This window comes from Bubalus bubalis, chromosome 13, assembly GCF_019923935.1.
Source record: "Bubalus bubalis isolate 160015118507 breed Murrah chromosome 13, NDDB_SH_1, whole genome shotgun sequence".
NCBI classification, from domain to species: Eukaryota; Metazoa; Chordata; class Mammalia; order Artiodactyla; family Bovidae; genus Bubalus; species Bubalus bubalis.
This window is the reverse complement of record NC_059169.1, coordinates 76,083,283-76,105,328: the sequence shown is the minus strand read 5'-3', so window position 1 is coordinate 76,105,328 and position 22,046 is coordinate 76,083,283. Positions and strand designations below refer to the sequence as shown.

Here is a 22,046-nt window from a genome sequence, read left to right as displayed (position 1 = left end):
GTCAGAATGGCCATGATTCAAAAAATCTACAAATAACAAATGTTGGAGAAGGTGAGGAGAGAAGGGAGCCCTCCCACACTGCTGGTGGGAATGTAAGTTGGTGCAGCCACTGTGGAGAATAGTGTTATTATTAGGATTGTGTGTAAAATGTAACACAGGGCCTGGCACAGGTTCAATTTCTCTCTATCTGTATTTCAGCAATGCTGATTGAATCCTGCATGCTCACATCAGGTCATCGGTTGTGCTGAAAAGCAGCAACATGTTGTTTCCTATGGTCGCTTCTGACCTGAGCCTAGACTTCAACCACAAAGGAAGCAGAGGTCGGCAAGCGGCAGCAGAGAGGCAGCAGCACGTCCTGCGTCTGGGCCAGGCACAGGGTCCGTGCTTTAAGTGCACTGTCTCATCAAAAAGTTATTTAAACAGGCAAATAAGCCGTTCACTTGCCAGAAGAAAGAAATGCAGAGGCAGAAGTTCACGTTCCAGTCACGAATGATCCTTAACCTGCTTTACCATCTTGCCTGGCTTCCTGGATGGCTCAATGGTAAAGAATCTTCCTGCTAAGCAGGAGATGTCAGTTCGATCGTGGGATCAAGAAGATCCCCTGGAGAAGGAAATGTCACTCGACTCCAGTATTCTTGCCTGGAGAATCCCATGGACAGAGGAGCCTGGTGGGCTACAGTCCATGGGATTGCAAAAGAGTCAGACGTGACTGAGCGACTGAACAACCACCGCCACCATCTTGCCTAAGTCACTAAGTCTCTTTGGGCGTTTTCTCACTCGCAGGAAAGGAATTGGAAGGAAACTCATCGGATGCTCTAAGGACTTCTACTGGGGTGTTGCCCAGCACACGCTAACACTGGGTTTTGGGCAAGCCTTTAAAATTCACCTGTCCACTAGGTTGTGGCGAATATCTCAAACTGAGAGAATGTGGTAGGTCTTTTGTGCGCTTTTAAGCTCAAAACAAATGGCAGCCAACACTAGGTAGCACTTAACTATGTGCCAGATACTGCTATAAATGCTTTTATCTATTAAGCCATTTAATACACATAAAAAACCCATTCTATAGGCAGTGAAGCTAAGGTACAGAGATGTTGAGTGAGTTGTCCGAAGTCACACAACTAAAGAGTAGTGAAACTGGCATTTGAAATTCTCATGATTACTTAGTTGGAATAACCAGCTAGTCAGAAATGATTATAATAACCACTGGTGTCTTCAGAAGTAGTTAACTGCCAGTTGCTGTTGATAGTGCTAGGTAACTGCCTGATTCAGTGAGGATGGTGTAAATATTATAATATGGACAGGGAGACAATTACAGAACAGGCACTTCAAATGAAATCTTATCTAAAATACCCATTAAAAATAAATTAAAAGCTTCTCTACAGTGAAGGAAACCATCAACAAAATGAAAAGGCAATCTACCGAACAGGAAAAATACTGCAAGTCATATGTCTGATAAAGGGTTAATATTCACAATGTACAAAGAACTCACAAAATCAATAGCAAAAAACCAAGGAATCCAATCGAAAAAATGAGTGAGGATCTGAACATTTTCCAAAGATGACATACAGATGGCCAACAGATACAGGAAAAGGTGTTTAGCATCACTAATCAAGAGAAAAAAAAACCACCACAATGAGATATTACTGTGAATAATCTAGAGATAGTTAAAAGTATAGAGAGGATCAGGGCTTCCCTGGTGGTCCAGCGGCTAAGACTCCGAGCTCCTGATGCAGGGAGCCTGGGTTCGAGCCTTGGTCAGGGAACCAGATCCCACATGTCACAACTAAAGATCCTGTGTGCTGCAGTGAAGATCGAAGATCCCACATGCCTCAACTAAGACTGGGCACAACCAAATAAACAGGGCAAGGACGTTGCTGCGTATGTTACTTGCAAAGACCAAGTCATTTTATGTGAATATAAAGGATTTGAGCATCTGTGGATTTTGGTAACCACAGGGTTTCTTTGAGCCAGTCGCCTGCAGATACCAAAGGACAACAGTATTGGGGAAGCAATTAAAAGGAGCCTGATGCCAGGAAAAAAAATAATTCATTTACTAATAAGGTGCTCAGCTAGATTCTAGAGCATTTCCTTAAAGATGTTTATATCTCATGCGAGAAGAAACAGCAAGGAGAAACTGCTTCATGTTATTATTTTGATGGTTTTTAAACCTTTTCCCTTCCTGATAAAACAACCTATATGACATGTGACATTTGGGGATTTTCAAGACAAATTCAAGAGAAAATTCAATTTGTCCTTCTGTTTTAGTGTATGGCTGAAGAAGAATGTTAACCTACAAATTTCTTCACTTTATTTTTTCTTCCCCTTCCTTATTAAAACATGTCAGGCATTATGATCCTGCCTTCATGGTATCCTTTCTCTTCCTCTCAGTCATTTCATGGTCTTCAGAACTGGAAGCGTCATGGAATCATCACAAAGACACAGCACTCAGCGCTCACTGGCTGCGATCAGAGCCAGAGGGACCCGTCTCCCCGCTAGGTGTGCAGGATTCCCTTCCCCAGACCCCTTCTGAGGCCGGGGATTCTCCCTGAGCGCCTGTAGGTCACGGATGGAACCCTGGGGTCCAGGGCAGGGCTGTTGCTGGCCCAGCTGGTACGTGGAGAGGCTGGAGCTCCGCTCCGGGCTCCTGATGCTGCATCTAGCCCGGCTTTCCAGCACCGCATTCGCTTTCTCACAAGGATACTATGAGACGAATCAGATACATGAGGCTAAGAGAATCCCGTGCGGCGTTATGATATAGGTCAGCAACGTGCCGTGACTGTGAAATCTCATTTTCCCATACACCACATGCTGGTGCTTTGGCAACTGGGGAGGGTTGTGATAAACATGATGCTTTTATTTCCTCTTACTCAGCTGGCTTTAATTCCGGGAAACTGGGGGTCTGTGTGTCTTTTTATTCTTCAATGTTGTCAGTGGCTCCCCCTCACTTCTGTTTAAAATTTTCTAAGGTTTACTCTTTGAGAAAGGATTGATTTGCTCTAATTAGAAGGAAAAGAAAGGATGAGAAGGAATAAAGGCTCTAACCAAGGGGCTTGGGTGATGGTGGTTTGTGAGAGGCAGAGGTCATCTGTAAGATGTACTTGCTTTATTTTTTGGTTTGCTGACTCTGGTTCAAGCCCACTGCCTCCTTGCCAGGCCACTAAGCACATGTATACACGGACACAGGAAGGCATAAATAAATTTTATCACCGAGGATGGTTGGCTCCATGTCCCATATCAATCAGCCAAGGGAGGCCAGTGGAAAAGGGGTTTTCATTTTGGGGGACTGAAGAGACACCCACATAGGCTTTGTCAAGGCTGGAGAGTTAAGAGAAGCCAACTGCAAAAATCAGATTTCTTTTTGTGGAATGAACTGACTGTTAGCCTTTCCTGCACGTTGAGATCTTACTCATCCTTCACATCCCTGGGCAGGTCACGGTGTCCTACAGCCACACAGACGCCTTGCAGCGAATATCCGCAGAGTGTGGGTGGGGAGGGAGGCAGGACACAGGAAGAAACGGGAGAGGGGAAAAGGGAAAGACGATAAACGGAAGTGAGGACCTGGGGGAAAGAGAAGGAAAGGGCTGGGAGGCAGAGGATCAGGGAGGAAGGCGAGGAGGTGTGAGGAAAAGCACAGGAAAACAGGAAGAAGAGAACAGAAGGAAAGAACCAGAAGGAGAAGAGGAAAGATCTGGAGGGAAATGGAGAGAGGAAGGAGGGGAGAAAGGGGAGAGAGGCGGTGAGGACCGCTCAGGCGCCCCAGAGGAGCCATGAGAACCAGCACGGACTCGCGGGCGCCCCTGCTGGTCATGATGCGCACGCACTTTGCCCTTCTCCAACCCCTGTTGCGCTCCCTGTCTGCCCGCCCTACCGAGCGAACATCTCATTAGTTCACCTCTGACTCTCAAGTTCCTTCATAAACACACCATTTCCTCATTGAGACTATGAGCTTTTTGAGAGCAGCGTCCTTTCTTAGATTTCTTTTGTACCCTGGCCACTCCCCGTTCTGCCTTGTCCGTAGGAAACACGGAGTTTGTAAAAAAAAAAGCAGTGACTTAACCAAGCAGTCACTGGGTCCCTGGTACCCTCGTCAGTTATAACTCCCTTTCTGCTTTTCACGCTGCCAGATGGAAGTCTCCTTACCTCCAAACCTTCCTATGCCACATGCTTTCCAGAGGCGCTGTGACGTCTGGAAAACACATTCATGATAGCCTGTCTAAGCAACAGAACACTCATTCACTCATGTGGCTACTCAGGAGAACACCAGAATATATGTAATATTAAAGATTATTCAGGTAGGGGGACTTGCCCTGTGGCCCAGTGGTGAAGACTTCACCTTCCAGTGCAGGGGGTGGTGGGTTCGAGCCCTGGCTGGGGAGTTAAGATCCCATGTGAAAGGGTCAGTTGCTGAGTCGTGTCTGACTCTTTGCAACCCCATGGACTGTAGCCCGCCAGGCTCCTCTGTCCATGGGATTCCCCAGGCAAGAATACTGGAGTGGGCTGCCACGCCCTCCTCCAGGGGCTCTTCCTGACCCAGGGATTGAACCCAGGTCTCCCGCACTGCAGGCAGACTCTTTATATCTGAACCACCTGAGATTCCACGTGCTTTGCGGCCAAAAAACCCCCAAAACATAAAATAGAAGCAATATTGCAACAATTTTCAATAAATACTTTAAAAATGGTCCACAGTGACAAAAAAATCTATCAAAAAAAAAAAAAGATTATTCAGGTAGGCAATCTCACAAACACTATTTGGAACATCTTCTCCAGCCTTACCGCCTAGCTATCATCTGGGGAAGAATGCTCTCCAATTAAGGTCTATTTTGCACCTCCTTGGAATTGACAAGATATTTTATCTATTTCACAGGAATGCTTCCAGTACATAGATGCAAATGGTTTTCCCCTCTGGCAGGAAAGGAACACGTCATGAGCACCCAAGCCTGTTACCAAACATGGTGTCATGTCCCAAATGGCAGCTCTTTCTAAAAAAAACTAGCCTCTGTGGCCCCATTATATCGAGTCTGGTCTCAGAATCAAATCTTTCACTTTGTGAGTTTTAGGAAGAGGCTGCTGGTATGTAGGTGGGGAGCCAGAGACACTTGGAAAACTGGGTCTGAATCTCTTAGACAGTATTGGGGGAAGATCAGAGGTCTCCCCCCTCTTCACTGTTAGACAGAAAATATTCATCTGCTGATGCTCAGATGTGACTTCTGCAAGGCTTAGGATGAGCCAGTGAGCTCAAAAGGCTCTGGGCTGATATGAGACATTCTAGGCATTAATCATAAAGCATTTTCAAGATAGTGTTGCCCATTTGGAAAAGCTTACCTGCCTGTGCCCGGGGCATGAGTTTTGACTCAGTAAAGCTTCAGGAAGCCATCTCCCCCCAACCACTCTGGCACTGTCTTCCTCTGAATGCATCTTTCTGACTTGGTCATATGTTTGTGACATAAGAGAGCTGAGCAAATGAGAGTGAGTGGTTTAGAAGAGGCAGAAAAAGTATTTAACTGGAAAATGGACTATTTGGGGATACACAGTTTTAGGGACCCAAGTGCAATGTACATGCCCATCCTAACTTAAATTAATTCCTGTCTCTCCTTCCATTTCTGACCATCCATATCCTCATCTGTGGCCTTCAGGGAACTCCTAAGAAAAACAGCTCTGCTACAGGCTGGACGGAAGCTGCTTTCCTTGTTCCTGTCTGCATGTGTGTGCTGAGTCACTCAGTCGTGTCTGACTCTTTGTGACCCCATGGATTGTAGCCCGCCAGGCTCCTCCGTCCATGGGATTCTCCAGGCAAGATATCGGAGCGAGTTGCCATTTCCTTCTCTGGGGATCTTCCTGACCTAGGGATCTAACCCAGATATCTTGCATTATTGCAAGCGCCTTCTTTACCATCTGAGCCACCAGGAAAGCCCATCAAAACAGGGCAAGGCAGAATCGAAATGTTATCTAAACAGCAGTGGTGATGATGCCTCTGTCTGATCTCAAGGAAACCATACTGTGCCAAGTGGGATTTCTACAAAGCCCTCTCAGGACTTCCCTTGGTGGTCCAGTGGTTAAAAAATCCACCTTGTCATGCAGGGGACTCGGGTTCAATCCCTGGTCAGGGAATTAAGATCCCACATGCCACAGAGCAACTAAACCCAAGTGCTGCAACTTCCCAGCCCAAATGCCACAACTAGAGTCCACGTGCCGCCAGCGAGAGATTCTGCACAATGCGGCGAAGATCCCGTGTGCTGCAGCTAAGACTCAACGCAGCCAGGTGAACAACCAAATGAACAAACAGTAAAAAGCAGGAGCCCTCTCAGCAGAGTCAGCAAACATCCCGAGCTGCGGAAGCCAGGCTGAATTCCCCATCTTCATGCAACATTCACCAAAACTCTGGAGTGGGGGGAGACCGTGACACTCAGCTTGTCCCGATTAACCAGAGCGGGCGCCAGGAGCTAACCAGGATTAACTAACAGGATTCACCAGGCCGCTGTGCAGGAGAATGTCAGCGGCGGGGCCGCGGCCCTGCAGGGCCCTGAACCTCCTGGTAGCAGATGCGACGACAGGGCCCTGGAGGACACTTAGAGGATAAACCACTCCTCGTTTTACTACCTGCTGAGATTCTGGGGCTGTGGGATTCCAGTCTAGAGCCGTAATCTGCTCTTTGGATTAAAAGTCTTAAATATCCTCTCAGCCTCACTGGGTTAGAAAGAATATTTGGTCCAGTCCTTGGCACCCAGGAGTTTTAGTCAGAACACTTTTTTTAATATAAAGTGAAAGTGAAGTCACTCAGTCCTGTTCGACTCTTTGTGACTCCATGGACTGTAGCCTACCAGGCTCCTCTGTCCATGGGATTTTCCAGGCAAGAATACTGGAGTGGGGTGCCATATTTAAATTTTATATATAAATATTAAAATGTTTTATATTTATGTATAAATATTTTATTTTGTATTTATGTATATATTTTAATATTTATGTATAAATATTTATATATTGTAATATCTATGTATGGATTTATTTTAATATTTATGTACATTAATATATTTATGTATAAGTATATATAATATGTATATTATATTCATATAAATACATGTTTATATATAGGAGAGTGAAAAAGTTGGCTTAAAGCTCAACATTCAGAAAACGAAGATCATGGCATCTGGTCCCATCACTTCATGGGAAATAGATGGGGAAACAGTGGAAACAGTGTCAGGCTTTATTTTTTGGGGCTCCAAAATCACTGCAGATGGTGATTGTAGCCATGAAATTAAAAGACGCTTACTCCCTGGAAGGAAAGTTATGACCAACCTAGATAGCATACTCAAAAGCAGAGACATTACTTTGTCAACAAAGGTTCGTCTAGTCAAGGCTATGGTTTTTCCTGTGGTCATGTATGGATGTGAGAGTTGGACTGTGAAGAAAGCTGAGCGCCAAAGAATTGATGCTTTTGAACTGTGGTGTTGGAGAAGACTCTTGAAAGTCCCTTGGACTGCAAGGAGATCCAACCAGTCCATTCTGAAGGAGATCAGTCCTGGGTATTCATTGGAAGGACTGATGTTGAAGCTGAAACTCCAATACTTTGGCCACCTCATGTGAAGAGTTGACTCACTGGAGAAGATCCTGATGCTGGGAGGGATTGGGGGCAGGAGGAGAAGGGGACGACAGAGGATGAGATGGCTGGATGGCATCACTGACTTGACGCACATGAGTTTGAGTGAACTCTGGGAGTTGGTGATGGACAGGGAGGCCTGGCGTGCTGCAGTCCATGGGGTTGCAAAGAGTCGGACATGACTGAGTGACTGGACTGAACTGAACTGAATGTTTATATATATATATATATATATAAAATAGATAGATAGATACTTTTTACCTTAGACATGAGTAAAGGATTTGACAGTCCCACTAAGCATTTGAGCCAGGAGATGGAGGGCTGTCTGGAGGAGATGCCGTGTGTTTTCTCTGTGAGGGTAATGCTGCCTTCTAAAATAAAACTATGAGTCTGAGAGGAAATGGAATTCCCCTTCTGGAAAAGTCTGCCATCCAAGGGCCAGAGACCAGGTGTATGACTTCTCTCCTCAGTGAGGGAGACCGCACAGATCTCAGCTGAGCAAGGGGGTGATGGACCCTGCCTTGAGGGTGAGAGTGGAACAAGAACTCCCGAGCTGCTCGCCATCACGTAAGTGACTATACCTGGACGTCCGCGCGCGCTCACACACGCCTCACGGGCGCGCACGTCGGACTAGCGCCCTGCCGTGATTACACGGCTAACAAGTGGGTTCCTAGTGAAACGACCACTGCTTTCTCAAAAGGCTTCCCGCTTGGGGTTTCTAGAAAGGGAAGGAGAGAAGTGTCAACAGTCCGAGGGAAGGATGATAGCAACAACAGGAATCATTTCTTGAGGGCTCATTCTATGCCAAGAACACTGGTGCGGGCGGTATTTCATTTACTCCTGCAGACAAAGGTAGTGGTGATATCAGGAAGGATGACGCTGGAGAAGGAAAGCACAGCCAAGAAGCTCCTCAAAGGCTGCTTTCAACAAAGGAACGTTGTATTGCTCCTCCTCCTCCTCTCTTCTGAATTCACAAGAGTGTGTTCTGTGCCTCAAGCCCAACCCCTTCCAAGCGAAGGGAGACCACAGGGAGGGCAGTGCCATGATTCTGAATATCGAGACTCTTCCAATCACCGGGCTTCCCTGGTGGCTCAGTGGTAAAGAATCCACCTGCCAGCGCAGGAGATGTGAGTTTGATCTCTGGACCCGGGAGATCCCAAATGCTGCAGAGCGACTAAGCCCGTGTGCCGTAACTACGGAGCCTGTGCTCTAGAGTCCGGGAACCGCAGCTACTGAAGCCCATGCACCTGAGAGCCCACCCTCTGTAGTAAGAGAAGCTTCAACAGTGAGAGGACTCAACACAGCAGCAAAGGGTGGCCCCCACTTGCCACCAGCTAGACAAAGCCCATGCAGCAGTGAAGACCCAGCACTGCCAAAACGAAATCATTTTTTAAAAAAAGTTACAGAAAGACCCTTACAATCCCCTCCTTCCACAGGGCCGGTCCACCCTGTCCCCAGCTGCGGGAGACTCAAGAGGGCATGGATCTCTACGACTGCAAACCACCTTTTGTTCCAGCTGATTTCTTTCGAAGGTGAAGTGTAAGGCCCATGAGAAAGGTCGATCGTTTGTGGGATCATGCACTGGTTTGATCATCTGCATCAAAGAGAAGATGACAATGAAGCCCTACAGTTGATCCTGACCACTGAAGAGTCAGGATGACTGACATGTACTGAGGTCAGAGAGCCGCAGGCCATGGACCCAGTCCTGTACACCCCATGAACCTTATTGCCATCAACGTAAGACCTGCTTATTTCCATTGGCCTTCCCAGCAGGACACTTAGCAGGCTGCCTAGTGACAGGCCTAGCATCTCTGTCCCTTCCAGGGCTGCCTGAGGCAGTCCTGGTTAATGCCACCGCTTTATTTCGACAGTAAATACATCACTGCAAAATCACTCCAAAATCACTGCAGATGGTGACTGCAGCCATGAAATTAAAAGACGCTTGCTCCTTGGAAGAAAAGTTATGACCAACCTAGACAGCATATTAAAAAGCAGAGACATTACTTTCCCAACAAAGGTCTGTCTAGTCAAAGCTATGGCTTTTCCAGTAGTCATGTATGGATGTGAGAGTTGGACTATAAAGAAAGCTGAGTGCAGAAGAATTGATGCTTTTGAACTGTGGTGTTGGAGAAGACTCTTGAGAGTCCCTTGGACTGCAAGGAGATCCAACCAGTCCATCCTAAAGGAGATCAGTCCTGGGTGTTCATTGGAAGGACTGATGTTGAAGCTGAAGCTCCAATACTTTGGCCACCTGATGCAAAGAGCTGACTCATTTGAAAAGACCCTTATGCTGGGCAAGATTGAAGGCGGGAGGAGAAGGGGCTGACAGAGGATGAAAAGGTTAGATGGCATTACTAACTCAATGCATATGAGTTTGAGTAAACTCCGGGAGTTGGTGATAGGGAGGCCTGGTGTGCTGCAGTCCATGGGGTTGCAGAGAGTCGGACATGACTGAGTGACTGAACTGAACTTATTTCAACAGAGGCCCCTCTCACCATTCACCGGGATCTGATACTTTCACTGAGTTTTTTGTCCCTTCTTTTTTGGTGCACAAACGCCTCTATGGGCTAGGAGCGCAGCTGTCTGCAGAGGAGGAAAACTAGCCTCTGAGAAGAGAGGAGTGACGTCCTGACCTGGGTGTGCCTCTCGAGGCACATAGCTGAGAAGAACTTTTGTAGTCATTTTTTTTCTATTTGGGGAATGATGCTAAATACCACTACTAACACAGTTTTCTTGAGAGTTGTATCAGATCTTTATGTAATTTGAGGTGATTTTCCTCTATCGTGTCAAGCCCTTAGCATAGAGTTCTGGGAGGACGCGGCCGAAGGGTAATGCCCCATTAGCCGCCCTGACCTCGTATCTCCCTTGTTGTGCGGACTTTCAAACCAAACTGCACTTTCAAATCCCTCATATGCTGCTCAAAGTCATTTGATGTCTGCTAAAAGTCAGTGTCATTTTCGATAACTGCTTTTCTTTCCACAGGGACAAAAGCAAGGAAAAGAAGACATTCTCTGCCAGAAACTGAGTTCTTGTGAAGAAGTACAGACAGACCTCCATCCGCTGTTATATCCCTAACACAGATCACATGGGTTCAACCTGCAGCCAGCAACCAACGTCCTAAGTTTTCGCAATGCCAGTTGAGAAAAAGGACTTACCTTGGAGTCCAGCTGCTGCATGTACGACCAGAGATATTCTATATTGGCTCCGAAAGGATGGACGTGAAGAAACGTGGATATGATGCCTGAAATGAAGAGGGCAAACGGATGTTATTGAGAGGCAAGTAAAAATCTCAGGCGAATATTGTCATCTGACCCCAGTGACAGTTTTGTCAGGGCCGAGTCGTGGTCTTGCCACTTGTATCCGTGCTCGGCAAGCATTCAGTAATAGCCTGTTTTGAAGACAGTAATAGTAGCGTGGCCAACAGAACATTGTCTCCTGGAAAGACCGTAGTTAGAAAAGCGAGACTGAGAAAATACACAGATGAATAAAGGTATTTCCAAACAGAGGCTTCTGGCAGCATTTCAACTACCAATTTTATGCTTGATTTACCAATATAAGATTGTAGTTATTGGAAGGATCAAGTGATCCCCTTCCTCCCCCTCGATGGACTTCACAATATGAAAATGGCTCCTGCGGCTGTGTCAGAGAGCACTCTGCCTCCAATTCCCCTGGTAATTACCAAGGCTAGTTACAGGAAATATTTAGTCCCTCTTTTCCCTCACTGCCACTGAAGGAAGCACAAATCCTCTGCTATTTCCCCCTGGCTGTTGCTGTTGTTCCAAGGGAGCCAGCCCGCTCTCCCCTCTCTGCTGTAATTTACAAGATCATTTTAAAAGGCCTGGGAATGGATGGTTTGGCTGGAGTCTGATTATAAATCAGAGGGCTTTTTCCATCGTGAAATTCAACTGTCAACATTGCACTGACAAATGAAAAGCTGAATGTCGGTGTTAGGGCTGAAGGAAAAGCATCACCCTCCTACCTCCCTGCTCCTACATCCAAAATTAAAACAGTGAAAATGAGAATGTTGACCCCACAGGCTGTATACTCCTGTTTTTAAGAAACCATGTTCAGACTGACGTTTTTGGCTTCTCTTTGGAACAGGCTTTGAGATGAATCACGTTTGTGGATGAGGCCCCTGATGTTCTGTTTATTGTGACGCTTTGGTGCTTGAGAGCCAAAGGTCAAAGGAAAGACCCACACTGGTATGCAACTGGTCATGGTCATCGTATCAACTGCAGGGTGTCCTGGGACTGCCCTGGGATAGGATCTCATGGCCCCCTGGGCTCCCGTGAGATGCTTGGAATGCTCCGGATGAGTGTCAGTTTTTAAAGAAAAATTTCCCAGTTTATCCTTAGGCTGAGAACAGAGAACCAAGAGGTCTACACAAGTACTCTTAAGACTGGTCCTCAGAGCACTTTAGTGGGTGCTTTCTTGGACAGTGAAATGGGGAACATAGAAACACTTTTCCATAAAACTAAAATCTCAGTTTTCAGAGATTGACCTTTTCCCTGAAATACAAAGAGCTACTGTTTTATTTTGATATTATGTTCTTCTTCTTCTTCTTTTCTTAAAATGTCCTTCTCTGAAATAATGGTGATGATAAGTTAGGGATGGAGTAAAGGGACAGAACAGTTGATTAAATAGTTAATCCCACTAGGGGACTGTAGGTAAAGGAAAAAGTATGGGAGACCGCTATAAATTAATGACCTCTATGACATCTATGCTCTCTGCACACCTAAAAAATAATTTATGGAAAGGTGTCATTTCAAAGTGAAAGATCCTCATTGTACCAAGACCTGAAATAATTTTTTCCATAGTGCCCTGACAGTAACCTCCTTGGATCATGAGGTACAAGGAGACGTCCCCCTCTCCACCAACACAGAGGAGGAACTTATGATGGAAGCATAATGTCTACTCAAGAATGAGGAAGAAGGTAGTCCTTTCCCGCTCCCTGCTTTTCCTTTGATCATAAAACTGTAGCTCTCTAAGTTCTTGGGGCTCGCAACCTCTTGCCCACCTGCTTATAAGCCTCCCATGGGAAGTATTCTAGTGAATCATTTCTTATCCATCACTTTGCCTCCTGCTGAATTCTTTCTGTGCTGAGACATAAAGGACTAGAGCTCCGGAGCCCTCTGAAACGCCACTGAGCAGGTTCAGATAGCAGGTAGCAATGGTAGTTTTAATCTAAGTGGCAAACAGCCATTTTTAAAAACTTCTTATTTTGTATTGGGGTTCAGGTGATTAAACATGTTGTGATAGTTTCAGGTGAACAGCAAAGGGATTCAGCCACTTATATATATCTGTACCCATTCCCCCCTAACTTCCGTCCCATCCAGGCTGCCACATAATACTCAGCAGAGTTCCATGTGCTCTACAGCGGTCCTTGCTGATTATCCATTTTACATAGAGCAGTGTGTACAGGCAACCATAAGTTCATTCTCTAAGTATGTGAGTCTCCTTCTGTGTTGTATGTTCATTTGTATCATTTCTTTTTAGATGCCACGTATAAGGGATGTCATAAGCTGAGCGCCGAAGAATTGATGCCTTTGAACTGTAGTGTTGGAGAAGACTCTTGCGAGTCCCTTGGACTGCAAGGAGATCCAATCAGTCCATTCTGAAGATCAGCCTGGGGATTTCTTTGGAAGGAATGATGCTAAAGCTGAAACTCCAGTACTTTGGCCACCTCATGCGAAGAGTTGACTCATTGGAAAAGACTCTGATGCTGGGAGGGGTTGGGGGCAGGAGGAAAAGGGGACGAAAGAGGATGAGATGGTTGGATGGCATCACTGACTCGATGGACGTGAGTCTGGGTGAACTCCAGGAGTTGGTGATGGACAGGGAGGCCTGGCGTGCTGCCATTCATGGGGTTGCAAAGAGTAGGAAACGACTGAGCAACTGAATTGAACTGATAGGATATTTCTCCTTCACACTTCCCTTAATGTGACAATCTCTAGATCCACCCGTGTTGCTGCAGATGGCACTATCTCATTCTTTTTAATGGCAAACAGCCATTTTTAATATACTTAAGTGGAATTGTTTTGTCCCTCTCCTACCGCTTCATTTGCTAATTTGTGTTTGAACTATTTCCCTGTGCCTGAAATTCTCAAATCTGGTGAGGTGGCACTGTAAGTAATTCTGTCACCAGTATAGAAGCTTGTGAATGATTTATTTAGAAAGTAAATTAGAAGTCTTTAAAAAAAAAAAAATACTTTGATTTGCATTCCTTAGGTGGGAGAGAGGGGGCAGAATTCTCATGGGGAATTGCTTCTATTTCAGGATGGTGAGTGGTGCTTCTCTGCTGTCCCAGGCTGAGGACGAGTGGTTCAGTGTCCACTGCTTTCCAGAGAAGAGCTTCCGACAAATGGTGGACAGACCCCCAGCCCCTGTAAGGGGGAAAGGTGGTGGACAGGGAAGGGAGGGGCAGTCAGTGCTGGCTTTGTGGGAAGGCGAGGGTGTTCCCAGTGAGAAGCTCTTTGCTTTTCCTCTCAAATGGGATGCTTCCAGGGAGGGAGGAGGCACCTCAAGAGAGCAGCCTGGAGAGACTAGAGGGGTCCTGCAAGAGGGGGACGGGCATTCCTTTCCCTGGTGGGACATCCACTTGGGCAGCAGACTGACTGATCCGGCTTTGCTGTGAGCCGAGCACAGGGGAGACGGTGGGGCTGAGACGGGGAGCGGTGTGGCGCGGCAGCCTGTGGGTGACAGGACTGTGAGCGTCCCATGGGACACGGGGGCATCTCAGAAGGTGGACGGGCTTGAGCAGTCTTACAGGTGTCGCAGGGGCTCCAGCAAATAGAGAAAACAACATTTTTCACGTTAATATCCCTACGGGACAAAGATTCATCAGCATCTCCTGGGTCACCCAGCTCCTCCTCTGAATACCCTTGGGGGTGTGCCATGAAGTTAAATGCGCCCAACAGGATGGACAGTGTGGTTTAGAAGAGAGTGGGGTGGGGCTGAGGGGGAGTGACTGACAACTCTGGGCCGAAAGAGAGAAGATATGAAGGAGGAAATTTAGGGATACCGGAGATGGAAGGACCTTGGAGTGGCTGCTTTTCTTGCCTCTCTGATGCTGGCATCCCTCCTCCTTACAGTCCCTCAGCCCCAATCTTGGGTCTCTACCCCCAAGGAACTCTTCCCTTAGACAGTATTTGTGTGTTCAGGTTCAGCAGCAGGAATATAGTATACATTTACAGTAAATGTATGTTGAGGGACCTTCCTGGTGGTGCAGTGGCTAAGACTGCGAACTCCCAATGCAGGGGGCCTGGGTTCCATCCCTGCTCAGGGAACTAAATCCAGTGTGCTGCCTCAAAGATCGAAGATCTCACATGCTACCGCTAAAAGACCCAGGGCAGCCAAAGAAATAAGTTAAAAAAAAAAAACAAAAAAAAAACGTTGTTCAGTGGCTAAGTCATGTCCAGCTCTTTGCGACCCTGTGAACGGCAACACACCAGGCTTCCCTGTCCTTCACTGTCTCCTGGAGTCTGCTCAGACTCACGTACATTGACTTGATGATGCCATCCATCCATCTCATCCTCTGTTGTCCCCTTCTCCTCTTGCCCTCTATCTGTCCCAGCATCAAATGTACCTTGAATGAATTTATCCTCTAGAACTGAGAATAGCTAGTATATTTCTTTGACATTTCTACTGTTCTGTTATTGATAAATGAGGAGAAATAAGAACCTTAAAAATTGGTACCAGTACTCACTAATGATATCATACTTCCTCAAAAGCAGGTAACTTTGAAGTACTATTCATCAGTGATTCCTGCCCTTTGCTCATGCTCTACGGATTCAAGAGAGTAACCTGGATATTTTGGGTGCAGAAACTTCTTACTGAAACTATTTTGCTCATAAAGCTAAGGGGAAAATGCTCATGTGATTTCTAGAGATGTCTCTAAAGTCAGATTAGAAACCCTAATCCAGACATGAGTCTTTTTCCCTAGGAGAGTATTTAGAACCATCTTAGTGGTAGCTGATATTAACAAGCCATTAGCTTTTCTTTATAAAATTTTAAGGAGTTGTCACTAGATACCTGTGGGGCCAAAGCAGGAAGTTAAATAAAGGTTCTCCAAGCTTTACCTCTGGATGGGAACCAAGTTATTCAGTATTGCTAGAGACACAGTATAAATGGGAAACGCGAGTCATCATCTCTGGCAAGTCCTGCACCCCCTCCTCCCTCCTCCCCTGCCCATCCCAGCAGCATCGCCAGAAGCATCAGTCATGCTATCTGAGAACATGTAGTGTCCAGGCCCTGGTTCTGGATCAGTTCATTTTAGGGAAGCTTTCTAAATAATCAGCTAAAGCTTCTTGCTACATTGCTTTAGTCGTGTCTGACTCTTTGTGACCCTATGGACTGTAGCCCACCAGGCTCCTATGTCCATGGGGATTCTCCAGGCAAGAATACTGAAGTGAGTTGCCATGGGGATCTCCCCCACCCAGGGATAGAACTCATGTCTCTTAGGTCTTCTGCATTGGCAGGTGGGTTCTTTACCACTACCATCACCTGGGAAGCCCTCCTTTAAAGGAACTGGGAGATTTCCTGAGGCTGGAAAAAAAAAAAAGATAGGTATAACTCAAAATCTAATCTATAAACCCAGAAATGGAAACTATTTATGGTTCTCTGGAAGACCATAAAGACCATAAAGGCTTGGTAAAAGAAACACAAGGAACTGAGGGTGGAGAACTCAGCCATTACTGAACTGATGGATCTCCAAAGGGATGGATTCAACAGCTGGTCTTGGTTCGATCCATGGAGAAGCAAGGTCTCCATGTTTAAGACTGGATTTCCCAACAGTGGAAAATACAACTCTAAATTAGCTAAATTAAGAAATAAAGAAGAAACAGAGGAGGCTGTCAGTACTCTTGGATTTGCAACACAGCTCAGGGCCTAGTTTATAAAGAAATACAAGCCAGCTCTATATACCTTGTGGCAAATCCCTCACTAGGAAAACCCATTTAAACAGGCACATTAAGACATTTTCAGCTTTTCCCATCAAAGTCATCTAGCCCATTCTTGATTTCAGACCTCACTAAGACCAAGGGAGCAGCATTTCAATTAGATTTGTACGGATTCATCTCCTTAGCAGCATTTGGGTACTAAGTCCTAGGGAGTATTGCATTGCACACACAGACAAGGTTCCTGCTCTTGAAGAACTAATTTTCTAAGTAAGCAACACAGATGATAAACACAAAGATTAAAAATAAAACGAGGACTTCCCTTGTGGTCCAGTGCTTGGGAATCTGCCTGCCAGTGCAGGGGACATGAGTTCGATCCCTGGTCCGGAAAGATTCCGCATGCCTCGGAACAGCTAAGCCCGTGAGCCATGACTGCTGAGCCCACATGCTGCAACTGCTGAGGCCCCTGCACCCTAGAGCCCGCTCCAAAACCAAGAGACACCAGCACAGAGAGGAGCCTGCGCTCCACAGCTGGAGAGCAGCTCCGCTCGCTGCAGCTGGTCCATATGCAGCAACAAAGACCCAGCACAGCCAACAATAAAATTAGAAGAAAACAAAAGGAGATGCTTTCAGATGGTGAACACAGTGCGGAAAAGAAAGCAGGTGACAGGACAGCACTGGGAGCGGCCCCAAGTGCGGAGGAGGCTGCTTTGCAGGAGGCTGCTTTGCAGGAGGCCAGTGGAGGCGAGCTGCCCAAGGGCAGCTGAGGAGTCAGCCACAGTGAGCCGGGGGCGATGGCTCGGGGAGCGGCAACAGCACGTGCAAAGGGCCTGAGGTGGGAACGGGGTGGCAGGAACACACATGGCTGGGGAGCGACAGAGTGCACTCAGAGGTAGGTGGGGGGCCAGACCACACAGGGCCCCCGCTTTAGGAGGCTGGATTGAGCTCTAAATACAGCAGGAAACTAGTGGAAGGCTCTAAGCAGGGACATGATGTGAACTGAATCACGTTTTAAAAATTTCATTCGAGCGGCTGCACAGCATACAGACAAAAGGAAACTGGCAGACAAATTAGAAGCGTTTGCAACAACCACTGGATCACTGAAGAAATCGCAGAATGAATTTAAAAAGATACCTGGAGACAAATGAAAACGAAAACACGATGCTCCAAAACCTACGGATGCAGCACAGACAGTTCTAAGAGGGAATTTTATAGTGATACAGGTTTACTTCAGGAAACAAAGAAATCTCAAATAACCTAAACTTACACCTAAAGCAACTAGAGCAAGAATAATAAACAAAACCCAGAGTTAGTAGAAGGAGAAAAATCATAGAGATCAGAGCAGAAATAAATGAAACAGAGACTTAACAACAACAAAAAGCTGGCTCTTTGAAAAGATAAACAAAACTGATAAACCATGAGCCATACTCAGCAAGAAAAAAAGAGGGTACAAGTCAATAAAATAAGATATGAGAGAGGAAAAGTTACAGCCTTCACCACATAAATACCAAGGATCCTAAGAGACTACTATGAGCAGCTATATATACCAATAAAATGGAAAACCTAGAAGAAATGGACAAATTCTTAGAACTAAAAGTACAATCTCCCAAGACCAAACCAGGGAGAAACAGAAAATGTTAACAGGTCAATTACCAGTACTGTAACTGAGTTAGAATTAAACTCCCAGCAAACAAAAGTCCAGGCCAGATGGCTTCACAGGTGAGTTCTACCATTTAGGGAAGAGTTAACAGTTAGCCTTCTGAAACTATTAAAAAGAAACTGCAGAGGACCTAACACTTCCAAACTCATTCTATGAAGTCAGAATCACTCTGATACCAGAACCAGACAAAGATACTACAAGATAAGAAAACTACAGGCCAATATCACTCATGAGCATAGACATAAAAATTCTCAACAAAATACTAGCAAACCAACTCTAACAATATATTAAAAATATCATACACCATGATCAAGTGGGATTAATCCCAGGGATGCAACGAGATTTCAGAATCTGAAAATCAATCAGTGTGATATACCACATTAACAAAGACTACAATAGATGCAGGATAAAGCTTTTGATAAAATTCAACATCCATTCATGATAAAAACTCTAGAAAGTGGGTACAGAGGGAACATACCTCAATGTAGTACATGGATTTTTTTTTTCTCTTAGAAAGTGAAAGAAAGTGAAGTTGCTCAGTCGTGTCCGACTCTTTGCGACCCCAAGGACTGTAGCCTATCAGGCTCCTCTGTACATGGAATTTTCCAGGCAAGAATACTGGAGTGGGTTGCCATTCCCTTCTCCAGGGGATCTTCCTGACCCAGGGATTGAACCTGGGTCTCTTGCATTGCAGGCAAATGCTTTACCATCTGAGCCACCAGGGAAGCTTTTCTCTTATGGACTCCTATTTTTTAAAATTGTACTGATACCGGCACCAAAACAAACATATAGATCAATGGGACAGAACAGAAAGCCCAGAAAGAAACCTACACACTCATGGCCAACTCATCTGCAACAAGCGAGACAGGAGTATACAATGGAATAAAGATAGTCTCTTTAACAAGTGACGCTGGGAAAACCGGAACACCTACATGTAAAAGGGTGAAATTAGAACATTCTCCAACATCATACACAAAAATAAACTCAAGACGGATTAAAGACTAAATTTAAGACTGGGTATGATAAAACTAGAGGAAAACATAGGCAGGACGCTCTTTGATGTAAATTGCTGCAATATTCTTTTAGATCTGTCTCTAGAAGGCTTAGCTCTGCAGAAGAAGAGCTGTCCTTAGACGCAGTCATATCTTGCTGGAAATCAGTAGAGGCCTAACCAGGAGTCTGGAGAGTCAGCAGGGAGGGGTTATGTGAAATCTGGGTCTCCCCCTAAGCCGCTGGGGACAGCTGCCTGTGGGCGGCTGCAGAGGACAGAGCATTTATGAGAAGTGGAGAGAGGCAAGACTGAGAGTGGGTGGCAGAAGGCTGATCAAACACTTCTGTGCTTTGGTCTAATGTTTCTCAGTGCCCTGGGATTTTAAAAACCTTTAATTGTCCAAAAAGTAGGTTTTCCCACTTATTTGTTGATGATAAATACCGGATCTCGCACAGCTTTGTAAAACTGTGTCTTTTTCTCTTAATTTTAAAATTAATTTTTATTGGAGTATAGTCGCTTTACAATGTTGTGTTTCTGCTGTACAGCAAAATGAATCAGCCCCATGTATGCATACATTCCCTCCTTTTTGGACTTCCTTTCCATTCAGGTCACCAAAGTGCATTAAGCAGACTTTCTTATGCTATATAATATTATTGCGGCGTGGCTCCGACAGTCAAGAATCTGCCTGCAATGCAGGAGACCCGGGTTTGATCCCTGGGGTTGCGAAGATCCCCTGAAGAAGGGAATGGCAACCCACTCTAGTATTCTTGCCCGAAGAATTCCACGGACAGAGGAGCCTGGTGGGCTACAGTCCACAGGGTCACAAAGAGTTGGACACGACTGAGCAACTAACACTTTTCACACTGTACAATATATTCTCATTAGTTATCTGTTTTATATATAGCATCGATAGTATATATGTCTGTCTTATTTTTAACTAAACTGCTGAGACCGCACTTGGCTCTTTCAGTAAGTTGCTCCTTGTATCTGAAATGGCCTTGGAAACTTCCCATCTATCCAGAGGAACTCTGTCCATCCTGTAGGACGCCCTCAACTGTCCTTTCATCCCAAAAGGCATCTGCAGCAGAAGCAGCTCCTTCGCTGTGTTTCTGATTTGACTTTCATCGTCATTGACTACTTTCTTTCTCGTTAGTCTATAAAGTTCTCGAGGGGAGAGCTCGTCTCATCAGCACCATCAGCTAACACACGTCTTGGCACATGGTAGGTGGCAAGTTCCTGAAACAGACCCCGAGGTGCCTGCTTCAGTATCACCTCAGATGTTAGTCTCTCAATAAACCGAACCTCTGTGCATGAGGACAAAGACTCTGCCAATTAAACAGGCTGCTCAGATGATTCTTTTCCACAGTACAAAGAGTTAGTTGCTCAGTTGTGTGTGACTCTTCGTGATCCCATGGACTGTAGCCCACTAGGCTCCCTGTCCATGGAATTTTTCAGGCAAGAATCCTGGAGTGGGTTGCCATTCCCTTTTCCAGGGGATCTTCCCAACCCAGGGATCGAACCCAGGTCTCCTGCATTGCAGGCAGATTCTTTACCGTCTGAGCCACCAGGGAAGCCCTTTTCCACAATGAAGCCTAGTAATTTTTACGCAGGCTTTTGACAAAAGTTTGTTGGTTTGTTGATGTGGACATTTGTGTTATGGAAACAAGATTTAGGTCGATGACTCATTCTTTATGATCAGTAGCTTTCAGACAAGAACACACTCCCTAGATTACTTTTCTCAGGTGCAGCCTAAATAAAACCTTAACTCTTTTCACTGAAAACACCAAAAAGTTGCCACTCAACCTTCTATAAGTGTTTTTATCTACAGTTCCTTCATTTGCTTTCTAATACCCATGCGTTAGGGGGAACATTCCAATTCAGATGCAGACTGGCTGTGAGCAGGTGGGTTACATAGTGAGAGCGATGGATACGGTGGTCACGGTAGGAGGGGTGGGGCTTGATGTGAACAGTCATCTTGGTTACACATAATATGTGTGCCGTGACCCACAGAGGGGCCACAGGCCACAGTGATATGTAAAGAAGCCTGCCTGATCATTAAGAATGTGAGGATGGTTCTCAGGGATACGGGTAAGTTTTGAATAACAACTTCATAAACAGAGTTGTTAAGAAGGTTTGGGCTGTATTTGGATGGGATTTACAATGATGACTAGCACTGCTGGAGTGCTGATCAAGGCTGCTGGGAATGGAAATCTATTGTTAGAATTAATTAAGCAGGAGAAGATGGAGTGATGCAGAGTTAGACTGTCAGCATCTCCTCAGAGCTATCTGCTTATCAATAAAAAATGTTGATCCATTCTCCTTCCTAACAACAGCCAGAGGTTTCCAACTGAACCTAGCTCCAAAGCTTTGGTTCTAAACCAAAAGTATTGACTCATGCTCTCCCACATGAATTCAACGCATGCCAAATCCAACATGCAGGGCACATGTGAAATAAACCAGGAGTTCTGGCATAGACACTGGGCAATGCCAAGCTGACCTAATGTGTGGTTACTATATAGCTTTGAGATATAAAATGCTACCCTCCCAAACTTCCATAAAAATGTAATTCTGTTAGGTTCAATTATATGCCAACCTGTCTTCACAAGAATTGATTGATTCCAGCAATCAAAATACTAAAGTGCTTTCCAAGGGCCTAGCTTCTTTGGTTGAGTTGGAACATAGCACTCAATGCCCATTAATTGTGAAGCGGAAAGTTTGGCAGAACGGTGGAACTCCCAAGGGACTCAGGATGGAAATCTGCAAAGATCCAAGTAGTGTTACAGATGAAATCCCACTGATCTTCTTTAATGTACACATAATCTATATGCCTTAAAGACACCACTTTTATAAAATGGTCATGAGAATGTCTACAAAGAATACACATTTTGGCCCAGATAAATTCACGTC

The 22,046-nt window shown here is 45.5% G+C and overlaps 1 protein-coding gene, 2 long non-coding RNA genes and 1 other non-coding gene across 12 annotated transcripts in view; 2 read left to right on the top strand and 2 right to left on the bottom strand.

Moving 5' to 3' along the window:
* LOC123328844 overlaps positions 1–2,523 on the top strand; it is a 58,918-nt gene extending 56,395 nt beyond the window's left edge. The window contains exons 3-4 of one of the 3 annotated variants that reach the window (XR_006543845.2): positions 784–930; positions 2,389–2,523. This is a non-coding gene — a long non-coding RNA (uncharacterized LOC123328844). Of the gene's footprint in view, positions 1–198; positions 333–783; positions 931–2,388 lie in introns of those variants that run through there. The other 2 variants (XR_006543844.2, XR_006543846.2) reach the window with 2 other exon arrangements.
* Positions 1–22,046, bottom strand: part of ENOX1 (ecto-NOX disulfide-thiol exchanger 1) — a 303,170-nt gene that overhangs the window by 10,852 nt on the left and 270,272 nt on the right. For 2 of the 7 annotated variants that reach the window (XM_044926833.2, XM_044926839.2), the window contains exons 14-15: positions 10,750–10,835; positions 106–2,700 (exon numbers count right to left, since the gene is read on the bottom strand). In XM_044926833.2, coding sequence (XP_044782768.2) covers positions 2,446–2,700; positions 10,750–10,835 — 341 coding nt within the window. In that variant the 3' untranslated portion in view covers positions 106–2,445. Of the gene's footprint in view, positions 1–93; positions 2,701–8,964; positions 9,189–10,749; positions 10,836–22,046 lie in introns of those variants that run through there. The other 5 variants (XM_044926837.2, XM_044926836.2, XM_044926838.2 and 2 more) reach the window with 4 other exon arrangements.
* Positions 11,672–13,143, top strand: LOC123328845. Its single transcript, XR_006543847.2, has 3 exons — positions 11,672–11,796; positions 12,412–12,527; positions 13,091–13,143. It is a non-coding gene; the product is annotated as an uncharacterized LOC123328845 (long non-coding RNA).
* TRNAC-GCA lies at positions 18,801–18,873 on the bottom strand. The gene has a single exon. It is a non-coding gene; the product is annotated as a tRNA-Cys (tRNA).